The sequence below is a fragment of the Oncorhynchus masou genome, chromosome 12 (assembly GCF_036934945.1).
Source record: "Oncorhynchus masou masou isolate Uvic2021 chromosome 12, UVic_Omas_1.1, whole genome shotgun sequence".
NCBI classification, from domain to species: Eukaryota; Metazoa; Chordata; class Actinopteri; order Salmoniformes; family Salmonidae; genus Oncorhynchus; species Oncorhynchus masou.
In genome coordinates this window covers 49,129,350-49,148,124 of record NC_088223.1, presented here as the reverse complement: position 1 = coordinate 49,148,124, position 18,775 = coordinate 49,129,350, and the positions used below count along the sequence as shown (strand labels likewise).

Genomic DNA, 18,775 nt, shown 5'->3' with positions numbered 1-18,775 from the left:
GCCGTCTGGGCCTGCAGCCTTGCGAGGGTTAACACGTTTAAATGTTTTACTCACCTCGGCTGCAGTGAAGGAGAGACCGCATGTTTCAGTTGCAGGCCGTGTCAGTGGCACTGTATTGTCCTCAAAGCGGGCAAAAAAGTTTAGTCTGCCTGGGAGCAAGACATCCTGGTCCGTGACTGAGCTGGATTTATTCTTATAGTCCGTGATTGACTGTAGACCCTGCCACATACCTCTTGTGTCTGAGCCGTTGAATTGAGATTCTACTTTGTCTCTATACTGATGCTTAGCTTGTTTGATAGCCTTACGGAGGGAATAGCTGCACTGTTTGTATTCAGTCATATTACCAGTCACCTTGCCCTGAATAAAAGCAGTGGTTCGCGCTTTCAGTTTCACGCAAATGCTGCCATCAATCCACGGTTTCTGGTTAGGGAATGTTTTAATCGTTGCTATGGGAACGACATCTTCAACGCACGTTCTTATGAACTCGCACACCGAATCAGCGTATTCGTCAATGTTGTTGCCTGACGCAATACGAAACATGTCCCAGTCCACGTGATGGAAGCAGTCTTGGAGTGTTGAATCAGCTTGGTCGGACCAGCGTTGGACAGACCTCAGCGTGGGAGCTTCTTGTTTCTGTCTGTAGGCAGGGATCAGCAAAATGGAGTCGTGGTCAGCTTTTCCGAAAGGGGGGCGGGGCAGGGCCTTATATGCGTCGCGGAAGTTAGAATAACAGTGATCCAAGGTTTTGCCAGCCCTGGTGGCGCAATCGATTTGCTGATACATTTTAGGGAGTCTTGTTTTCAGATTAGCCTTGTTAAAATCCCCAGCTACAATGAATGCAGCCTCAGGATGTATAGATTCCAGTTTGCAAAGAGTCAAATAAAGTTTGTTCAGAGCCATCAATGTGTCTGCTTGGGGGGGGGGAATATATACGGCTGTGATTATAATCGAAGAAAATTCTCTTGGTAGATAATGTGGTCGACATTTGATTGTGAGGAATTCTAAATCAGGTGAACAGAAGGATTTGAGTTCCTGTATGTTTCTGTGATCACACCACGTCTCGTTAGCCATAAGGCATACGCCCCCGCCCCTCTTCTTTCCAGAAAGGTGTTTGTTTCTGTCGTCGCGATGCGTGGAGAAACCCGCTGGCTGCACCGCCACCGAGAGCGTCTCTCCAGTGAGCCATGTTTCCGTAAAGCAAAGAACGTTACAGTCTCTGATGTCCCTCTGGAATGCTACCCTTGCTCGGATTTCATCAACCTTGTTGTCAAGAGACTGGACATTGGCGAGAAGAATGCTAGGAAGTGGGGCACGATGTGCCCGTCTACGTAGTCTGACCAGAAGACCGCCTCGTTTCCCTCTTTTACGAAGTCGTTTTTTTGGGTCGCCGGCTGGGATTCATTCCGTTGTCCTGGTTGAAAGGCAGAACACAGGATCCGCTTCGCGAAAGTCATATTCATGGTCGTACTGATGGTGAGTTGACGCTGATCTTATATTCAGTAGTTCTTCTCGACTGTATGTAATGAAACCTAAGATGACCTGGGGTACCAATGTAAGAAATAACACGTAAAAAACAAAAAATTGCATAGTTTCCTAGGTGTGTGTGTGTGTGTGTGTGTGTGTGTGTGTAGGTGGCCATCTTGGTCAGATATTTGGTGTGTGTGTGTGTGTGTAGGTGTAGGTGTCGTTGTTTGTGTATTTGGTCAGGTGTGTGTAGGCGTCGTCGTTGTTTGTGTTGGTGTGTATTTGGTTAGATGTGTGTATTTGGTCAGGTGTGTAGGCGTCGTTGTTGGTGTATGTGGTCAGGTGTGTGTATGGAGAAGATGTGTGGATGGACAGGGGTGTATGTTGAGGTTGGGTGTATGTGGTCAGGTGTATGGAGAATGTGTGGATGGACAGGGGCGTATGTTGAGGTTGGGTGTATGGAGAGGATGTGTGGATGGACTGGGGCGTATGCTGAGGTTGGGTGTATGGAGAGGATGTGTGGATGGACAAGGGGTGTATGTTGAGGTTGGGTGTATGGAGAGGATGTGTGGATGGACAAGGGGTGTATGTTGAGGTTGGATGGCCTTTTGAAGTGTCGTCACGTTGATGGTGCCACACCTCTGCTGCTCACCAAATTAACTAAATCACTCTGCTACCCAAGGCAGGAAAAGTAACACATATTATAATTGTGTGACATTTTGGTAATGACCACACTGACATTTCAGACTGACACCTTTTTCCCTCTCTTTCTTTGGGTACCTTTTTTTTTTTTTGGTCCCTTACATTTTAAAGGGTAATGATACAGAATGACGGTTTTTACACTTTGAAAAGCAGGAGCCTCTTCTCGCAGCTCTAAATCATCCTCTCTCGTTTTTTTGTTTGACCGCTTCAAGTCTCACTCACGGACCGATCAAAGAGTGTCAAGAAACACTTTCCCATGTGCCTTGTCGGCAAACCAAATGTCACCCCATTAAACAGGAATCATGCTTCCCCACAGATAAGCTGTGTTGAAAGGAGCCTGTTAAGTTCCCGTCTCTTCTCAAACACACGACGGATATATTCCTACACGACTAAATTGGCACCATTATGGCTGAGCATTTCTACCCGAAAATATGAATTGAGTTAATGATTCAATTGTTTGGTAACTTACTGTTACTAAATACCCTGTTATCTAGGGAATTTGTTTCACCGGCAGACATGAGCTGCATCCGTATAGCGGTAACATACATCATATGTTTCTGAAACATTTCAACTAATGTCAGATGATTCCTCCGTTGATCTTCAGTGCGACTTCTGTCCGTGCACGGCTCTCCGTAGAAATCTGAACACTGCATTACATTCATGACGCCGGTCCTTCCCCCATCCAGGAGAGGAGGAGAGCAGGGGACCGACGGTGCTGTGGGCCCTGTACTTCAACATGAGGGACACCTCTGCTGTGGACAGGAGCAGCTATGACCTGCCCAGTAACGTACATGTGTGTGCCAGCCCTGATACCGCCCTGGGCAGTGACCACTCCATCAAACTGGTAAGTGAAAATGTCCTAGATATATATAGATATATATATATAGATATATAGATATATATACACATTTTTTTTACTGTCACGCTAAACTTGTAAGAATTGCGTTCTTTAACGTTTATCATTGTTAAAAATTGAGCAAATAATTGTTGAACGATGACTTGCGTCACTAGCCTGGAAGTGTACTGTCCAATGGGGCTGATGGCGCAGATTGAGTTGTCCTCACCTGTCTTTGTTGTGTGTGTTCGGCGTCGTCTGTCATCTCTCTCTCTCCAGGCCGAGGCAGTGTTCCGCCAGCTTCTCCCTGATGAGGAGTTCTGCCCCCCGGCCCCCAACCCCGAGGACATCATCTACGATGGGGATGGGCCCCAGGGGGAGGGCCCGGGCTTTGAGGAGGCTGCACCAGCAGAGGGTGCTGGTGCCCAAGGAGGAGAGAGCGCTGGGAGGCAGGAGGGAAAGGAAGCAGTGGGAGAAACGAAGGGGGCGGGAGACTCCGTAACACCGGAAACTGGGGCTGAGCCGAGCCCCACCAGCGATGAATAGCCCCACACACCCCCCTCCGTGTACAAACAGACTGCTGCCTTCTGCCTCAGTGTCCTGGCATGCACAGCAGTCAGTCAGCACTCCTCTGAAGGCATAGCTGGACTCTGTGGTCTTGGTAACCACATAGCGTTCTCATCCCCAGAAAGCCTTAGAGGGATCATCACCATCCTTGATGTGGTCACCTGCAGAGACATTTTATATATATATATATACATATATACAGTATTTACATTGATATGCACAGTATATTAATGGAGTCATTTCTTTACTGGGCACTATATAGCAGCCTGCTCACTGTATTTTTCCTCTCACCTGAGGTTGATGTAAAGGTTCTTCTGAGTGTGGGGGGGGACTGTTCTTTCTAAAAAGCCATTGCATTGTGATGTGTGTTCTTAATCAGGGTCTCTTCCGTAGAGCCCAAAGAAATGGTTGCCTTTTTTTCCTTTTTGCACTCACGTTAAGAGTTTCGCTCAGCCAGAGAGGACGTGATGCTGTTTTGTTTCCCGCCTCTTGTGTATGTCTGGAATGGGTTTTCTGGGCGTTTTTAAGGCCTTACAGGAAGTATGAGACGCCTCATCCTCAATAAGAACCCCCCCGAAACACTGGGCAGGGATAGCCTCGCAACGCAACTTGCATGTTTTCACACACACTGCTGCGCCATCCAATTGTACTCGAACCCCACGTCTCTTTTAATGTGCTTAAGTATTTCAACTCTGTTCTCTCATGTGTATTGTCGCTGTCACTATCCCTTTTAAAAGGTTGACAACCATTAAAGTGCTACCGAACAACGGCTCCTGTATCTCGTTTTACAAAGTCATTTACAGTGAAGTTGGAGATCAGTTTCCAACTGAATTGGAAGAGGAGAGGTAACAGAACAGAGGCAACAGCAGCAGACGGAGCGCTCCAATGACACGCCCCAGCTCTGTGGCTTTGACAGGTGTGAGCCAATTTCCGTTCGGGAAAAAAAATCTGATACATCTGTAACAATGTGTGATGTGGCTGCAGCTGTCGGCGGAGCAAGACACACTCACGTTAGCAGGGTGTTCCTGCTTCCAGAACAAACAAAGCGCCACAGTTTACCTGGAAAGAAAGGGAGGTGAGAGAGGAGCGAGAAAGGGAAGGTAGAGAGCGAAGGGTTTGATGACATTTGTTTTGTGGTGGCGTGACAGAACAGATGGCTCATTACGCCTGTGAATGCTCTGCTCACGGGGCTTTGTTTTGCCGTAATTTGATCTCCGCTCTGTTGAGAGTATTTACAGATTCAAGGGAGATGAATTACTGTAAAACACATGGCTGGGTCATTAAGAGCTGGCAAATATGCTCTTATTGGAGGAGAGGATAAAACTAAAAACAACCTCATTGAGGGGAGGATTATCAAGCTACGTCTAGAGTAGGAATATAGTAGTAGTTTTTTTCTTACGGTATATGTTCTGTTTGCTTAGTTTAGTGTCACATACCTGACTATTCCTGGAGACAATGTATGGCTTTTGTGCTGGATATCTGGCCCTGAAGGCTATAGAGAGTAGCAGGCCTCACTGTCTCCTCCGTAACATCAACAAACACTGCAATGTCACCCTCATCTGTTACGGCAGTCAAAGACCTTTTAGAGCAGGGCATCAAATCAAACTGACATATCCTCATTCAAACATAGTTCCCACTTAATAATCGCTTGTATTTCCGGGATATTTTCCTCATTTAGTGTCACCATTTAGTGTTTGTAGACTCATTGTTCTTGTTTTTCTCCACTTAGTGAACCAGCCTCTCAATGGTATCATTGGGAATCAATTTTCTGCATGGAGAGTCGTGACATTAAAATGCAAAAGGGTAAAGAGAGCCACAGGCTAGACACCTAGCGGGGCAGATTTCACTCACTCTATGGGGGGGCAGACTCATAGAGACGGCAGAGAATGTGCTCTTATGCACTGTAGATCTTTTTGTTACAGGAAATGTTTTCTGTAGATTTCTTCAAAGATAATTTACATCAGACGTCCTTTTCTGTGGAATGCTGCAGAAGAGTTTCTTAGGAATTCAAACATTCTGAACTTGTTTCAAACATGATCATTGGTGAACACCCTAATCAGTGAAATTACTATACAAACCCTGTACAGTAATGAATTATGCCTCAATGGCTTGCAAAAGACTGTTTTTCACATTCTTAACTTGTTTATTTGCATTGTCACTACCTAGTGAATGATCTCCAATCGAGTGAATGATCTCATTTGTACTATTAATCATTAGCCATTCTGCCTTTGAAAAATACAACAGGTTCTTTAGAATGTTACTCTCCAGTAAAATATTATATAGAATAGAGGGTAGACCTTCAATCAGATTTGTTGTTTTGTAAAGACCTGTCCCAGCTAGTTCACAGTCCTGAGTGAACATGGCGGTCATGTTAAATGCACTCACTGACATCTAGTGGCGTTCTACGGTACTGTATCTTACTTTTTTTCCAGAGAGCTCCTGATGATGCTACCAGTGACCACCTGACCTTGCATCACTGCAGTAATCTCACACACACACATTTAATGCTTGCGCAACCTTTTCCAAAGAGCAGCCATCTATTTGGAGCTGTGCCTGGAGATGTTAGTGAGGAGAGGATAGAGAGGATGGTTCCCCTCTTCATAGTGGGTTTTGAACGATGTTGCTTGGAATTTGGTGAGGATGGATCATTGAGGGGATGATGAAACCCACAGAAGAGAAAAGGGTATGTAAAACATTTTGTTGAAATACCTTTTTAGTGGAGTCCAAATAGTTTCCATGATTCCATCAAACTTACATTTGAGTTATTCAGTCATATTTTGACAACACAAAAAAAAACGCTTCGAGCACCTGTACTCCCTGAGAAAGTGTTTGTAAGATGGGCCTGACAAAATGTCATCAGTTCTGCTGTTTTGTGTCAGTGTGTTTTGCTCGTGACGAGTGGGTGAGGATGACCGAGAGCCAAGGTGGACACGAGCCGAACCGAACTCAAGAGTCGAGAGCCGTTGTGGTTCGCAAGAAACAAAGGGAGGGCACATTCAAACTGCGGGTCATCTTCTTGGATGACAGTGAGAGCATATTTGAGGTTGAGGTGAGAGGTGTATTTTTCATAACTATATTCCAGTCAACTTGTGACCAGAAGTCACAAGTATTCATCGATTTACACACGGGCCAAAAGACAGTCACTGCCTTATGTGTTTGTCAACGGAAATACCTCTGCTTATTGTAAACAGAAGTATATTCAGACGTTATCATTTTTATTATTACAGTTAAATAAATAGATTCTTCTTCCAATTGTACTCTGTTGGCAATGCATTTCACTTCCTTTTAAAACCCCATTATCCCTGTTGACCGCATGCAGTATTTTTCCATCCAAGCCATGGGGCATTTTGTGCATCTATGTCATGAGTGAAGGGACAATAAGTGGACCAAAGAAGAGGTTGCTGAGTGGTCCAGTACAGACGGATGTGAATGACTGCAGGGCAGCTTTGAGTTAGCAGGGTTTTAAAGTGTCTCAGGTGGCCCGATTTCCTCATCCCCTTGGGATATTGAACATAAAGTGCCTTCATTCGTTCCAGCCTACCTCTCATCATTTGACTCTTTCTTTATTCTGCAGTGATATGCATGGTCAAGTCATGTCAAAACTCCTCATCTTCACACAGCTTAGTTGGGGAAATAAATAACGATTCAGATCTGGTTGTGATCCGTGTAAGCTGAATTACTCTACGCTGTTATTTTTGTGAAGAAAATGCCAAATGAACACTTCAAAGTATAACTTTCGTATTTACTGTTTACAGCAAAGGATCCTTGGAAATGATTTCTACAACAAAGTATGTGGGCACCTGAAGCTGTTGGAAAAAGAGTATTTTGGCCTTGAGTTCCGTCACCAGTGTGGCAGTTATGTAAGTCATTCAGTAGAACACATACTGTACTGTAACTCAAATGTAGGTTCGACTAAGGGATGAAAAGAAGAGTGAGTAACACATGATTTGGATTCTCCATCTGTAGATGCTTACAGACTATCACTAACATTTCAACTGACTATACTAACTCTTGCCCTAACCAGTGGTGTAAAGTACCTAAGTAAAAATACTTTAAAGTACTACTTAACTCTTCTTTTTTTAGGTATCTGTACTTTACTTTGCTATTTATATTTTTGCCAACTTTTACTTCACTACATTCCTAAAGAAAATAATGTACTTTTTACTCCATACATTTTCCCTGACACCCAAAAGTACTCAATTACATTTTGACAGGAAAATGGTCAAATTCACACACTTATTGAGAGAACATCCCTGGTCATCTCTACTGCCTCTGATCTGACGGACTCAAACACAAATGCTTTGTTTGTAAATATGTCTGAGTGTTGGAGTGTGCCCCTGGCTGTCCGTCAATAAAAAATAAAAAAATGGTTTGCTTAATATAAGGAATTTGAAATGGTTTATACTTTTACTTTTTGATACTTAAGTACATTTTAGCAATTTCATTTACTTTTGATACTTAAGTATATTTAAAACCAAATATTTTTATACTTACTCAAGTAGTATTTTACTGGGTGACTCACTTTTACTTGAGTCATTTTCTATTAACGTATCTTAACTTTTACTCAAGCATGACAATTGAGCACTTTTTCCACCACTGGCCCTAACCTTAAACCGTATCCTAACCCTAACCTTAAACCTTATCCTAACCCTAACCTTAAACCTTATCCTAACCCTAAAGGGATACTTGGGAATTTTGGCAATGAGGCTCTTGATGTACTTCCCCAGAGTCAGATGAACTTGTGGATAACATTCTTATGTCTCTCTGTCTAGTATGAAGGAATTTCGAGGTCGTTTTGCAAACCAATGCTAACTAACATCCTAGCAGATATCCATAGACTTTCAGTCACTTTGCTAACGCTAGCAAGCAGTTGCTTATCAACAGATAGTTTGTTGATATTATGACCATCCGTCGAGCATCTACAGATGGAATATCCAAATAAAGTGTGAACAAAGAAGGTACACTAAATGATGTCACTCCAAGCTTTGGATGCTAATCTGATCTGTATTTCTAATCCCAGATGTGGTTGGAACTGCTAAAGCCCCTGGCCAAGCAAGTCAAAAGTAAGTTGCAGGTACAGTTGAAGTCGGAAGTTTACATACACCTTAGCCAAATACATTTAAACTCATTTTGTCACAATTCCTGACATTGAATCCAAGTAAAAAAACATTTTTTAAGGATGGTTAGGATCACCACTTTATTTTAAGAATGTGAAATGTCAGAATAATAGTAGGGAGAATTATTTATTTCAGCTTTCATTTCTTTCATCAGATTCCCAGTGGGTCAGAAGTTTACATACACTCAATTAGTATTTGGTAGCATTACCTTTAAATTGTTTAACTTGGGTCAAACGTTTCGGGTAGCCTTCCACAAGTTTCCCGCAATAAATTGGGTGAATTTTGTCCCATTCCTCCTGACAGAGCTGGTGTAACGTAGTCAGGTTTGTAGGCCTCCTTGCTCACACATGCTTTTTCAGTTCTGCCCACAAATTTTCTATAGGATTGAGGTCAGGGCTTTGTGATGGCCACTCCAATACCTTGACTTTGTTATCCTTAAGCCATTTTGACACAATTTTGGAGGTATGCTTGTGGTCATTGTCCATTTGGAAGACCCATTTGCGACCAAGCGTCATCTTCCTGACTGATGTCTTGAGATGTTGCTTCAATATATCCACATAATTCTCCTCCTCATGATGCCACCTATTTTGTGAAGTGCACCAGTCCCTCCTGCAGCAAAGCACCCCCACAACATGATGCTGCCACCCCCGTGCTTCACGGTAGGGATGGTGTTCTTCGACTTGCAATCCTCTCCTTTTTTCCTCCAAACATAACGATGGTCATTATGGCCAAACAGTTCTATTTTTGTTTCAGCAGACCAGAGGACATTTCTCCAAAAAGTACACTCTTTGTCCCCATGTGCAGTTGCAAACCGTAGTCTGACTTTTTTATGGCGGTTTTGGAGCAGTGGCTTCTTCCTTGCTGAGCGACCTTTCATGTTATGTCGACATAGGACTCGTTTCACTGTGGATATAGATACTTTTGTACCTGTTTCCTCCAGCATCTTCACAAGGCCCTTTACTGTTGATCTGGGATTGATTTGCACTTTTCGCACCAAAGTACGTCCATCTCTAGAAGACAGAATGCGCCTCTTTCCTGAGCGGTATGACGGCTGCGTGGTCCCATGGTATTTATACTTGCGTACTTTGTACAGATGAACGTGTTACATTCAGGCGTTTGGAAATTGCTCCCAATGATGATCCAGACTTGTGGAGGTATACAATTTCTTGGCTGATGTCTTTTGATTTTCCCATGATGTCAAGCAGAGGCACTGAGTTTGAAGGTAGGCATTGAAATACATCCACAGGTACACCTCCAATTGACTCAAATGATGTCAATTAGCCTATCAGAAGCTTCTAAAGCCATGACATCATTTTCTGGAATTTTTCATGCAGTTTAAAGGCACAGTCAACTAAATGTATGTAAACTTCTGACCCACTGGAATTGTGATACAGTGAGTTCTAAGTGTAATAATCTGTCTGTAAACAATTGTTGGAAAAATGACTTGTGTCATGCACAAAGTAGATGTCCTAACCGACTTGCCAAAACTATAGTTTGTAAACAAGAAATTTGTGGAGTGGTTGAAAAACTAGTTTTAATGACTCCAACCTAAGTGTATGTAAACTTCTGACTTCAACTGTAATTTATGCAAAGGCTTGTGAATTCTGCTATCTGTCGTACTAAAACAATGGGGAATGAGCATCAAGGATATTGTTCCTCTCTCCTACAGACACCAGGGATCCAACGTTCCGCTTCATAGTGAAGTTCTTCCCCCCAGACCCAGGGCAGCTGCAGAAAGAACTGACCAGGTAGGTCACTCTCTCTTGTTCTTCTGTTGAAAAAGGTTGTGCCAATTGACATTTGCCCCAGCTATACAAATGGTTTGGACCTCTTGACTAAGCAAACTTATTTGGTACAGAGAGACATGATGCTTATTCAAGACAAATTCAAGCTTATTCAAGTTCCCTCTTGCAGGTACCTGTTTGCATTGCAGATTAAACAGGATTTGTCCAATGGGAGTCTTACTTGCAATGATAACAGTGCTGCTCTCCTCGTCTCACATTTACTGCAGTGTAAGTAGAACCCCTGGGGTTTGCCGTTGAAGAGTAAAGCCACATAATATGATCATGATTACAATTGAACTACAGTTTTATCATAATAGTGGCTTGTGTTTGTGGTGATGTCTCCACTCTTTCCTTACACTTGTAGCAGAGCTAGGTGACTACGAGGAGGAACTTGACTTGCAACATCTAGAGACCAAGAACTACGTACCCAACCAGGAGTGCCTCCACAAGAAGATCCTGCGCTTCCACAAGAGGCACAGGTAGATACCTCCCGGGCTCAAGGGTCAGAGGCCTGGGGCTCTCTGGTAGCTGGGAGGGGGCAGAATAGGGCCTACACTGCTCACTGAAGTAATTAATGACTCAGGCGTGAAGGCGTGATGGTTCTGGCGGTGAGGTGACTGTCGCATCGTGTTGAGGTGACAGGGGGTTTGGTGGTTAGGTGAATGTAGGCTGTTGCTGGTGTTGCGTGTGTTCCAGGGGCCAGACACCAGGTGAGGCAGACAGCCAGCTGCTGGAGGTGGCTCGGAAGCTGGACATGTACGGGATCCGCCCACAGGCTGCCAATGATGGAGAGGGCACCAAGATCAATCTGGCCATCACACACTCTGGAGTGTTGGTCTTCCAGGTAATGGCTGGGCTCGTCACAAAGACCTCTTAATGAGATGTACAGGAGTTGTTCATAGGGCATGTATAATATACTATGTTCTTGCATGCTATTACAGTGGATTGTACAGTGTGGACTATGTCTTTTTTTAGAGAGACAGGCGCTGGAAACAGATATGCCAAGAAGTAAACAGAACCAAGAGAGAAGTATTTATTACAGAGGTTTACATTTGGACTGCTTGTCAGTTTGTTTCTCTCTTCTCCCAGGGCAACACCAAGATAAACACTTTCAGCTGGGCCTCAATCCGCAAACTGAGTTTTAAAAGAAAGCATTTTTTGATTAAACTCCATGCTAAGATTGTGGTGAGTTTTTTTTAGTTTGAGATGTTAAGTGTGACTGAGTGGTCAAACAGGATTTAATTAGTTACCAGGTGTTTGTCTGTTTGTTGGTTACATGTGGTTTTATTCAAACAACATGCTGCTTTATTTCCACAGAAATTACCTCTATTAATTGTGTGTGTGTGTTTGGTCAGCCCTCTCGTAAGGACACGGTAGAGCTAGCCATGGCCAGCCGCGATGTGTGTAAGGCCTTCTGGAAGACGTGTGTAGAGTACCATGCCTTCTTCCGTCTCTCTGAGGAGCCCAAGTCCCGACACAAGTCCTTCCTCTACAGTAAAGGCTCCTGCTTCAGATACAGGTCAGACCACTAGATACGTAAGGGGGAATTTATTCATTTGTAAAAAGCCTTTACCGTTTACTCAGTTTGATAACACTGTGCTACCCCTCTCTCTAGTGGTAGGACCCAGAAACAACTATTGGACTGTGTCAGGAGAGGGGGGAGGAAGAACCTGCCTTTTGAAAGGTTACAACACTTATTGGGGATGTTTCCCGAACACAGATTAAGCCTAGTTCTGGACTGAAAAGCAATCTTAATGGAGAATCTTCATTGAAGATGTTTTTAAGTCCAGAAAGAAAGGTTTGCATTGTTTGAATATGGTTAAGCCAAGCAATAAACCCTTGTCTTTCTAAACCTCTACGTTCCAGGAAGTTCTACAAGGCCCACTATGATAACAGACAGTGTAGGTCCTCTCCTGACCTCCTCACTGATGTCTCCAAACAGGTACAGTGCCTTCTGTTATATGGATTTCTTTGTTGCATGTTGATTTCTTTGTTGTATTGTTATTCAAAACAGAATTTAAAGGGTGTTGACCGAGTGAAAGATACTTTAAATCAATTGCGATTTGATTGATAAACAATTAGACTAATTGCATGTGCTCTAAACCAAACTTGTAAATGCACAAGTGCAATAGGAGATTTCATGTGAGTCAATCCCAACGGCTCACTTCTGCATTTTTTTTGTTGGTCAGTTTGTTTTGACAACGGAGGTTTGGAATATGAGGTAAGGTTGTAGTATGACCACATATCCTTAGGCATGCTCTTTTGAGATGACAGAACTAGGTGTCTCACAGTTCAGTTCCTCCTGTATGCGTTTCAAACCTCCGGCTCAGTGCCAGTCTCTGTTCTAAATGCATTCCTGTGTCTCAAGGTGCAAATGGACTCCTGTTCTTGCTGAAGCTGAATTTTCTTGCAATGTGTTAGACTTCACGCCACCTCCATTCCCTTAAATTGGTCCGCATGCCTCGTACTCTATGGCCAAATAAATCATTTATGATTATATGTACCATCAAGCAAGCAGCACTTTGTGTACTCTACTTCTGAATGGGTTTCACCATCTTGCCAATGCAAAGTATAAGTGAGCCAAATCAATGTTGATGCTGTCAACATTGACACCATCAGACATTTTTGGCATAAAATGTCTTCTGAAAAATGTGAACTTTCATGCGCATTAATAACAAACTTGTATGCTATCTGTAAAAACAAATCAAATTGTTAAATTAGGAGCCTAGTTGGTTTAGCCACAGAAAAAGTCAGGAACCTTCTCGCTAGCCATTATGGGCTGAGATAATGGCTGCGCTGGACATGCCGAGAGATGAGTTTGGGTTGGTCTGCTATGTAGCATGCTTCTGTCTATAACAAAGGTCTGCTCAGTATGTGTAGGTAATGATTTCTAAAGTGGAATTTTATGAAAGATAGCACAAATAACTGCAAAAGTGTTGCCCTCCACTTTCTGGAGGTCAGAGCTTTGAAATCTGTGGAATGCCCGGTGGAAGTAGAGGAAAATAGCTTAGTAGGTCGAAGGTTCAAATATGCGGAGGGAGTCAAAAAGAGAACATACAGGCTGTTCTATGAAACACCTGTCTCCAGATTACATCTTCAAAACTAAGGGCAACCATGGCATCTGTGGCAGAGAGGGAGAAGCATTCATCCATGTTTACAGGTAAGAGAGTCTACCTAGCTACATTTTCAGATATTATACATTTCAAATTTTGTTAAACTACTTTCTATCTAGTTAAATCGTACTGTTCGCTAGCTAATGTTAGCTGGCTGGCTCGCTAACTAACATAGATTTTATTTGATATAATGTGTGTTTACCAGAGACGGTAATGTGAAGAACAGTATGACCTGCACCGCATTTTTCTGGTCTCGGAACCCATGTCCCCCTCCCGGTCTCAGTCTTGACTCGGTCTCACTCCCAGCATTACCCATGCAGAGCAAGGGGAACAACTACTCCAAGTCTCAGAGCGAGTGACGTTTGAAACGCTATTGGCGCGCACCCCGCTAACTAGCTAGCCATTTCACATCGGTTACACCAGCCTCATCTCGGGAGTTGATAGGCTTGAAGTCATAAACAGCTCAATGCTTGAAGCATAGCGAAGAGCTGCTGGCAAACGCACGAAAGTGCTGTTTGAATGAATGCTTACGAGCCTGCTGGTGCATACCATCGCTCAGTCAGACTGCTCTATCAAATCATAAACTTAATTATAACATAACACACAGAAATACAAGACTTAGGTCATTAATATGGTCGAATCCCGAAACTATCATTTCGAAAACAAAATGTTTACTCTTTCAGTGAAATATGGAACCGTTACGTATTTTATCAAACGGGTGGTAACTCTAAGTCTAAATATTGCTGTAACATTGCACAACCTTCAATGTTATGTCATAATTCCGTAAAATTCTGGCAAATGAGCCAGGCGGCCCAAACTGCATATACCCTGACTCTGCGTGCAATGAACACAAGAGAAGTGACACAATTTCACCTGGTTAATATTGCCTGCTAACCTTTCTTTTAGCTAAATATGCAGGTTTAAAATTAAATACTTCTGTGTATTGATTTTAAGAAAGGCATTGATGTTTATGGTTAGGTACACGTTGGAGCAACGACAGTCCTTTTTCACGAATGCGCACCGCATCGATTATATTCAACGCAGGACACGCTAGATAAACTAGTACTATCAACCAACCAAGTGTAGTTATAACTAGTGATTATGATTGATTGATTGATTGATTGATTGTTTATAAGATAAGTTTAATGCTAGCTAGCAACTTACCTTGGCTTACTGCATTCGCGTAACAGGCAGGCTCCTCGTGGAGTGCAATGTAAAGCAGGTGGTTAGAGCATTGGACTAGTTAACCGTAAGGTTGCAAGATTGAATCCCTGAGCTGACAAGGTAAAACTCCGTTGTTCTGCCCCTGTACAAGGCAGTTAACCCACCATTCCTACGCCGTCATTGAAAATAAGAATGTGTTCTTAACTGACTTGCCTAGTAAAAAATAATTGCTGTCCAAAAATACCGATTTCCGATTGTTATGAAAACTTGAAATCGGCCCTAATTAATCGGCTATTCCGATTAATCGGTCGACCTCTACAACCAACAGTACGGCAGACCCCCAGGGCCAGGACTGAGCAGCCCAGCACCTTGGGATTGCCTAAATAGTTATCTCCCCTGACGTGGGCATGTTTTCAATACAGACTCCTTTTGTTGTACAGTATTCCGTATAAGGCATCCAGACCTTATGAAAGTTGCATAGTATACCCTTAATCATGTAATAAATCAAATCTAGCGATACATAACTTGGCATTTCTTCCATCCATTGTGGGAGGATAACCAGCCTTCCAATTAATGGTGTTTGTATTTCTTAGCCTCTATAAATTCTAGATTACACAGTTTCTTCTGATAACAGTCCCCAGTATCCACATTTATAAGGAAACCAAAACAGTGAGAATCTGTAGACATGCTGAGATTAAAGAATTTACTCTTTGCCAGAATTCAGTCAGCCTTCACAAGACTGCAAATATGTCCCCTTTTGTGTTTTAGACCCCCAGCAGAATAATGACATGCATGATATTCAGATTCACTGGATGGTCAAAAAACTGCAGTAATTTATGTCTGAGATTATACATGATTGGGCATTCTAACATCTATATCCGTTCATCATCAGTAGCGTCTCCCAGGTCTTCCTCACATTTTTCTTTGACATGTTTTGTGTCATCGGGAAAAGCCTCTATCAACCCTTGATACAGTTTGGATATCAACTTTAAGGTCTGTCAGACTGCCTTAAAATAGTTTCAATCTTTGAAGCTTCTGGCTTGTCCAGTGTTTACTGCACTGAGAGAATAAAGTGTTGTATCTGCAAAGTTCACCTCTGCCCTGTCACAGACTGGTCTTCCCTGGCTGCTTGACCCTGATGAAACCCCTGTCACCATCTGATCCTGCACAAATAATTACCTTGGTGTACATTTATACATTATATTATCCAAGAATAGAATCAACCGTTCAATAATTGAAATTACCATTATTCACAGATCCCAGACTGTAGCCAGAATACCCATCAACTCAAGATGGAACTTTTCATCCATTCACTATACCTCAAAATTCACATAAGCTGCAGGGACACCTGTCACCATCTGATTCTGCTAAGACATGATGAGCATAGTGTTGTGTACTGACTGCACTATGACAATGTTGCCTGTAGAGCTGTTTATCACGTGTCAGTGTAAAAAGTAGGGAATGAGCTAGGATAACTGACAGATCAATAATGTTACATTGCTATGGTGACTAATAAAAACTCACATTGCTCTGAAACAACATCAGAATATTAGTCTTCAATCGACTGGCTGCTGGTTTCATTGATTCAGGTGTAGTGTGATTGAGGCCAAAATAGTAGCTAAAGTTAGTTCACTTTTGGCTAGCTCTAGCTAATGGTACAACATCAAACTGACTTCTGTTGAAACGGGACAAAACAAAGGCTACAAAACATTTCCATACACACAACAGCTGTTAAATACTGCCACCTGACAGATGGCTAGAGGCTAGCTAAAGCTGAACTGGCTGTGGTAGCCACTAGCTACTAGAAAGCTAACTAGCTGCTAGTAGTTCATTCACTTCAGTCGAGAGGGTATTAAACATTAGCTAACATAACATATCAGTTACACCACTCGCACCACTCGCTCAGCACTGGGAGCAAATAATTTTTCAAACAGCAGTTACCTTGCCAGCTAGATCAATCAACTAAGGAGTAGACAGTTTCTGCTCTGCTTTCTTATGGAACTCAGAGAAAAAGCTCAACAGAAAGCAGCTGCTTCTGTTCATCTCGCTGTGCCGGAAAACAGCCTTCCCAACGCTATAAGGCGTCTGCATGGTCCTAAAGCACACCGGCGCCGCGTTTTGTATCACACTGTGATAAATACAATTTGGGGGGACATTTAGAAAAAAATGAATGGGGGGGAGGGTCATGTACAATGGTGAAAGTTACACACCTGCTGTCAGTGATATCAGGGTGTGTGTGTGTTCCAGGTGTATGAGCAGACCTGTGGGTTCCCCCATCCCGACTGTGCCCCGGGTGGGAAGCGCAGTCAGTCTGCTGTGGAGGTGCTGTTCACCACTATGGATCTGGAGGGCCCCCGCTCCACTCTGCACACACTTCTGCCTTCGGCCAGTCCCGCTCCTCTTCCTTCTCTGGGGCTGAGCCAGGGCCCACAGCGCTACAGGGGCCCAAGGGGCTGCGGTGCCACAGTGAGAGGGCCACCCAGAGCTTCAACCGCAGCAGCAGTGTGGCTGAGGGGCCTCAGAGGGGCCGACTGCTGGCCAATACACAGCAGCTGGTCCTGCTCTACCCCAGCCCTCACTCCCACCTTTACCCCTACCCCTGCCTGGAGCTGCACCCCATTCTGCCCCTCTCTGCTCAGGCCTACATGTCTGGCTGCTCCTCTTTCTCCTTGGACCACGCTCCAGCCCCACTGCCTCTGTCTTACTACGGCCCAAGGCCTGCTCCCCAGGCCGCCCTCCTGGACGAGTTCATCCGGTCCTCCAGTTTCTCCAACCCCTCATCCTTGTCTCCCGGTCTGCGGCGCCAGCGTCATCGCTACAACGTGCCTCCAAGCATGGCTATTGCTCCGGGGCTGTATGCTGCCACTCTGGCTGGTTGTGGTGCTGGTCGGAGGGAATTTGGCAGAGAGGAGACGGCAGGCCACTTCAGTGATGACTCCAGCTACCAGGCAGGCCTGCCCAAGCGCTCCTGGAGCCAGTCTGATGTGAAGGTCCTCCGGCCCTCTGCCCCAGCAGCAGAGTTCCGCCCTCTAGGTCACTACCCTCACCTATCACGCCGACACTCGCCTGCACGCCCAACACACCTCCCTCTTAACCTGTCCCCCATGCCTGAACGGCCCGCCTCTGTGTGCGTGCTCGGGGCCGGGAGCAGGACAGGGAGTGGAGAGATCAGCCTCAGTGACTCAGACGTCATGTTCCCATACTACTGCCCAGGGCTAGGTAAACTGGTGCGCTCTGGCCCCCTGGCTCGGATGCGCATTTCATCTGGTAGTCTGCAGCTGGACGAGGGGGAGGAAGACTCCTTTAACTTAAGTGACCCTGAAGGCAGTGCAGCAACAAAGCGGTCATGAGCCAATCAGAGTGTTAGTATTTGTACTGGCGCTATCCCTAGCCAATCACAGCTTATTCTCTTTGGTGGGCCTGTGGTCACAATGAGAGGTCCTCCTGACCCGATAAATCTCTAAAAAGGGTTTTTGTGACCATACCCCCAGTCTTCAGAGTCATTCTCACAGGCCCCGATGGTTCCGGTCACTGGTCATATTTGAAGATGAAGGCATGAGAGACACACCAAACTGATGGACCTGACTTCATAAATATGCCTTGAAGAAACCGTCAGACAATTCACATTTTTTTGGGAATAGACTTTACATTAAAAATGTAATTACTTCCACCACATAAGATGAGTACTCGGATGAAAGACAAAACAGCCCCTCTTCCGAGTCTTTTTCATTTCAGTGCTGGATTTTGATGTACCTTATAGGCTACTGTACTGGTCTCACCTCACTGTCAACAGTCTAAGGAACTCCAACTGTTATTGGAATTTTCCTAATGAAACAAGCCTTTTGAAAATGTGGTTTCAAAGACTGCAAGGACTGTGGAAAGAATAAGGACTTTCTATGCACTACTTAGCTGCACATAACAGGAAGTGGACCGTCTACAGAAACAAAATGGGAATACTGTAGACTTGTCCACCATTCTGCCGTTGAAAGATACTGATGCAATTCAATGTATTTTCATGGAATACTGATA

At 44.0% G+C, this 18,775-nt stretch overlaps 2 protein-coding genes across 2 annotated transcripts in view; both read left to right on the top strand.

The window, feature by feature from the left end:
* The window catches only part of chm (CHM Rab escort protein), a 36,782-nt gene extending 32,445 nt beyond the window's left edge, over nt 1-4,337 (top strand). The window contains exons 14-15 of the mRNA XM_064980887.1: nt 2,853-3,010; nt 3,281-4,337. Of these exons, the coding sequence (XP_064836959.1) occupies nt 2,853-3,010; nt 3,281-3,547 (425 nt within the window). The 3' untranslated portion in view covers nt 3,548-4,337. The remainder of the gene's footprint in view (nt 1-2,852; nt 3,011-3,280) is intronic.
* A 2,139-nt stretch (nt 4,338-6,476) lies between these two features.
* On the top strand, nt 6,477-18,774 carry LOC135550257 (FERM domain-containing protein 7-like). Its single transcript, XM_064980886.1, is given in 13 exon segments — nt 6,477-6,617; nt 7,324-7,428; nt 8,589-8,631; nt 10,355-10,433; nt 10,600-10,697; nt 10,834-10,948; nt 11,166-11,313; nt 11,559-11,654; nt 11,825-11,988; nt 12,085-12,153; nt 12,336-12,411; nt 16,994-17,083; nt 17,086-18,774. Coding segments are annotated over 13 exon segments (2,235 nt in total). The 3' UTR covers nt 18,097-18,774.
* Nucleotide 18,775: the final 1 nt, after the last annotated feature.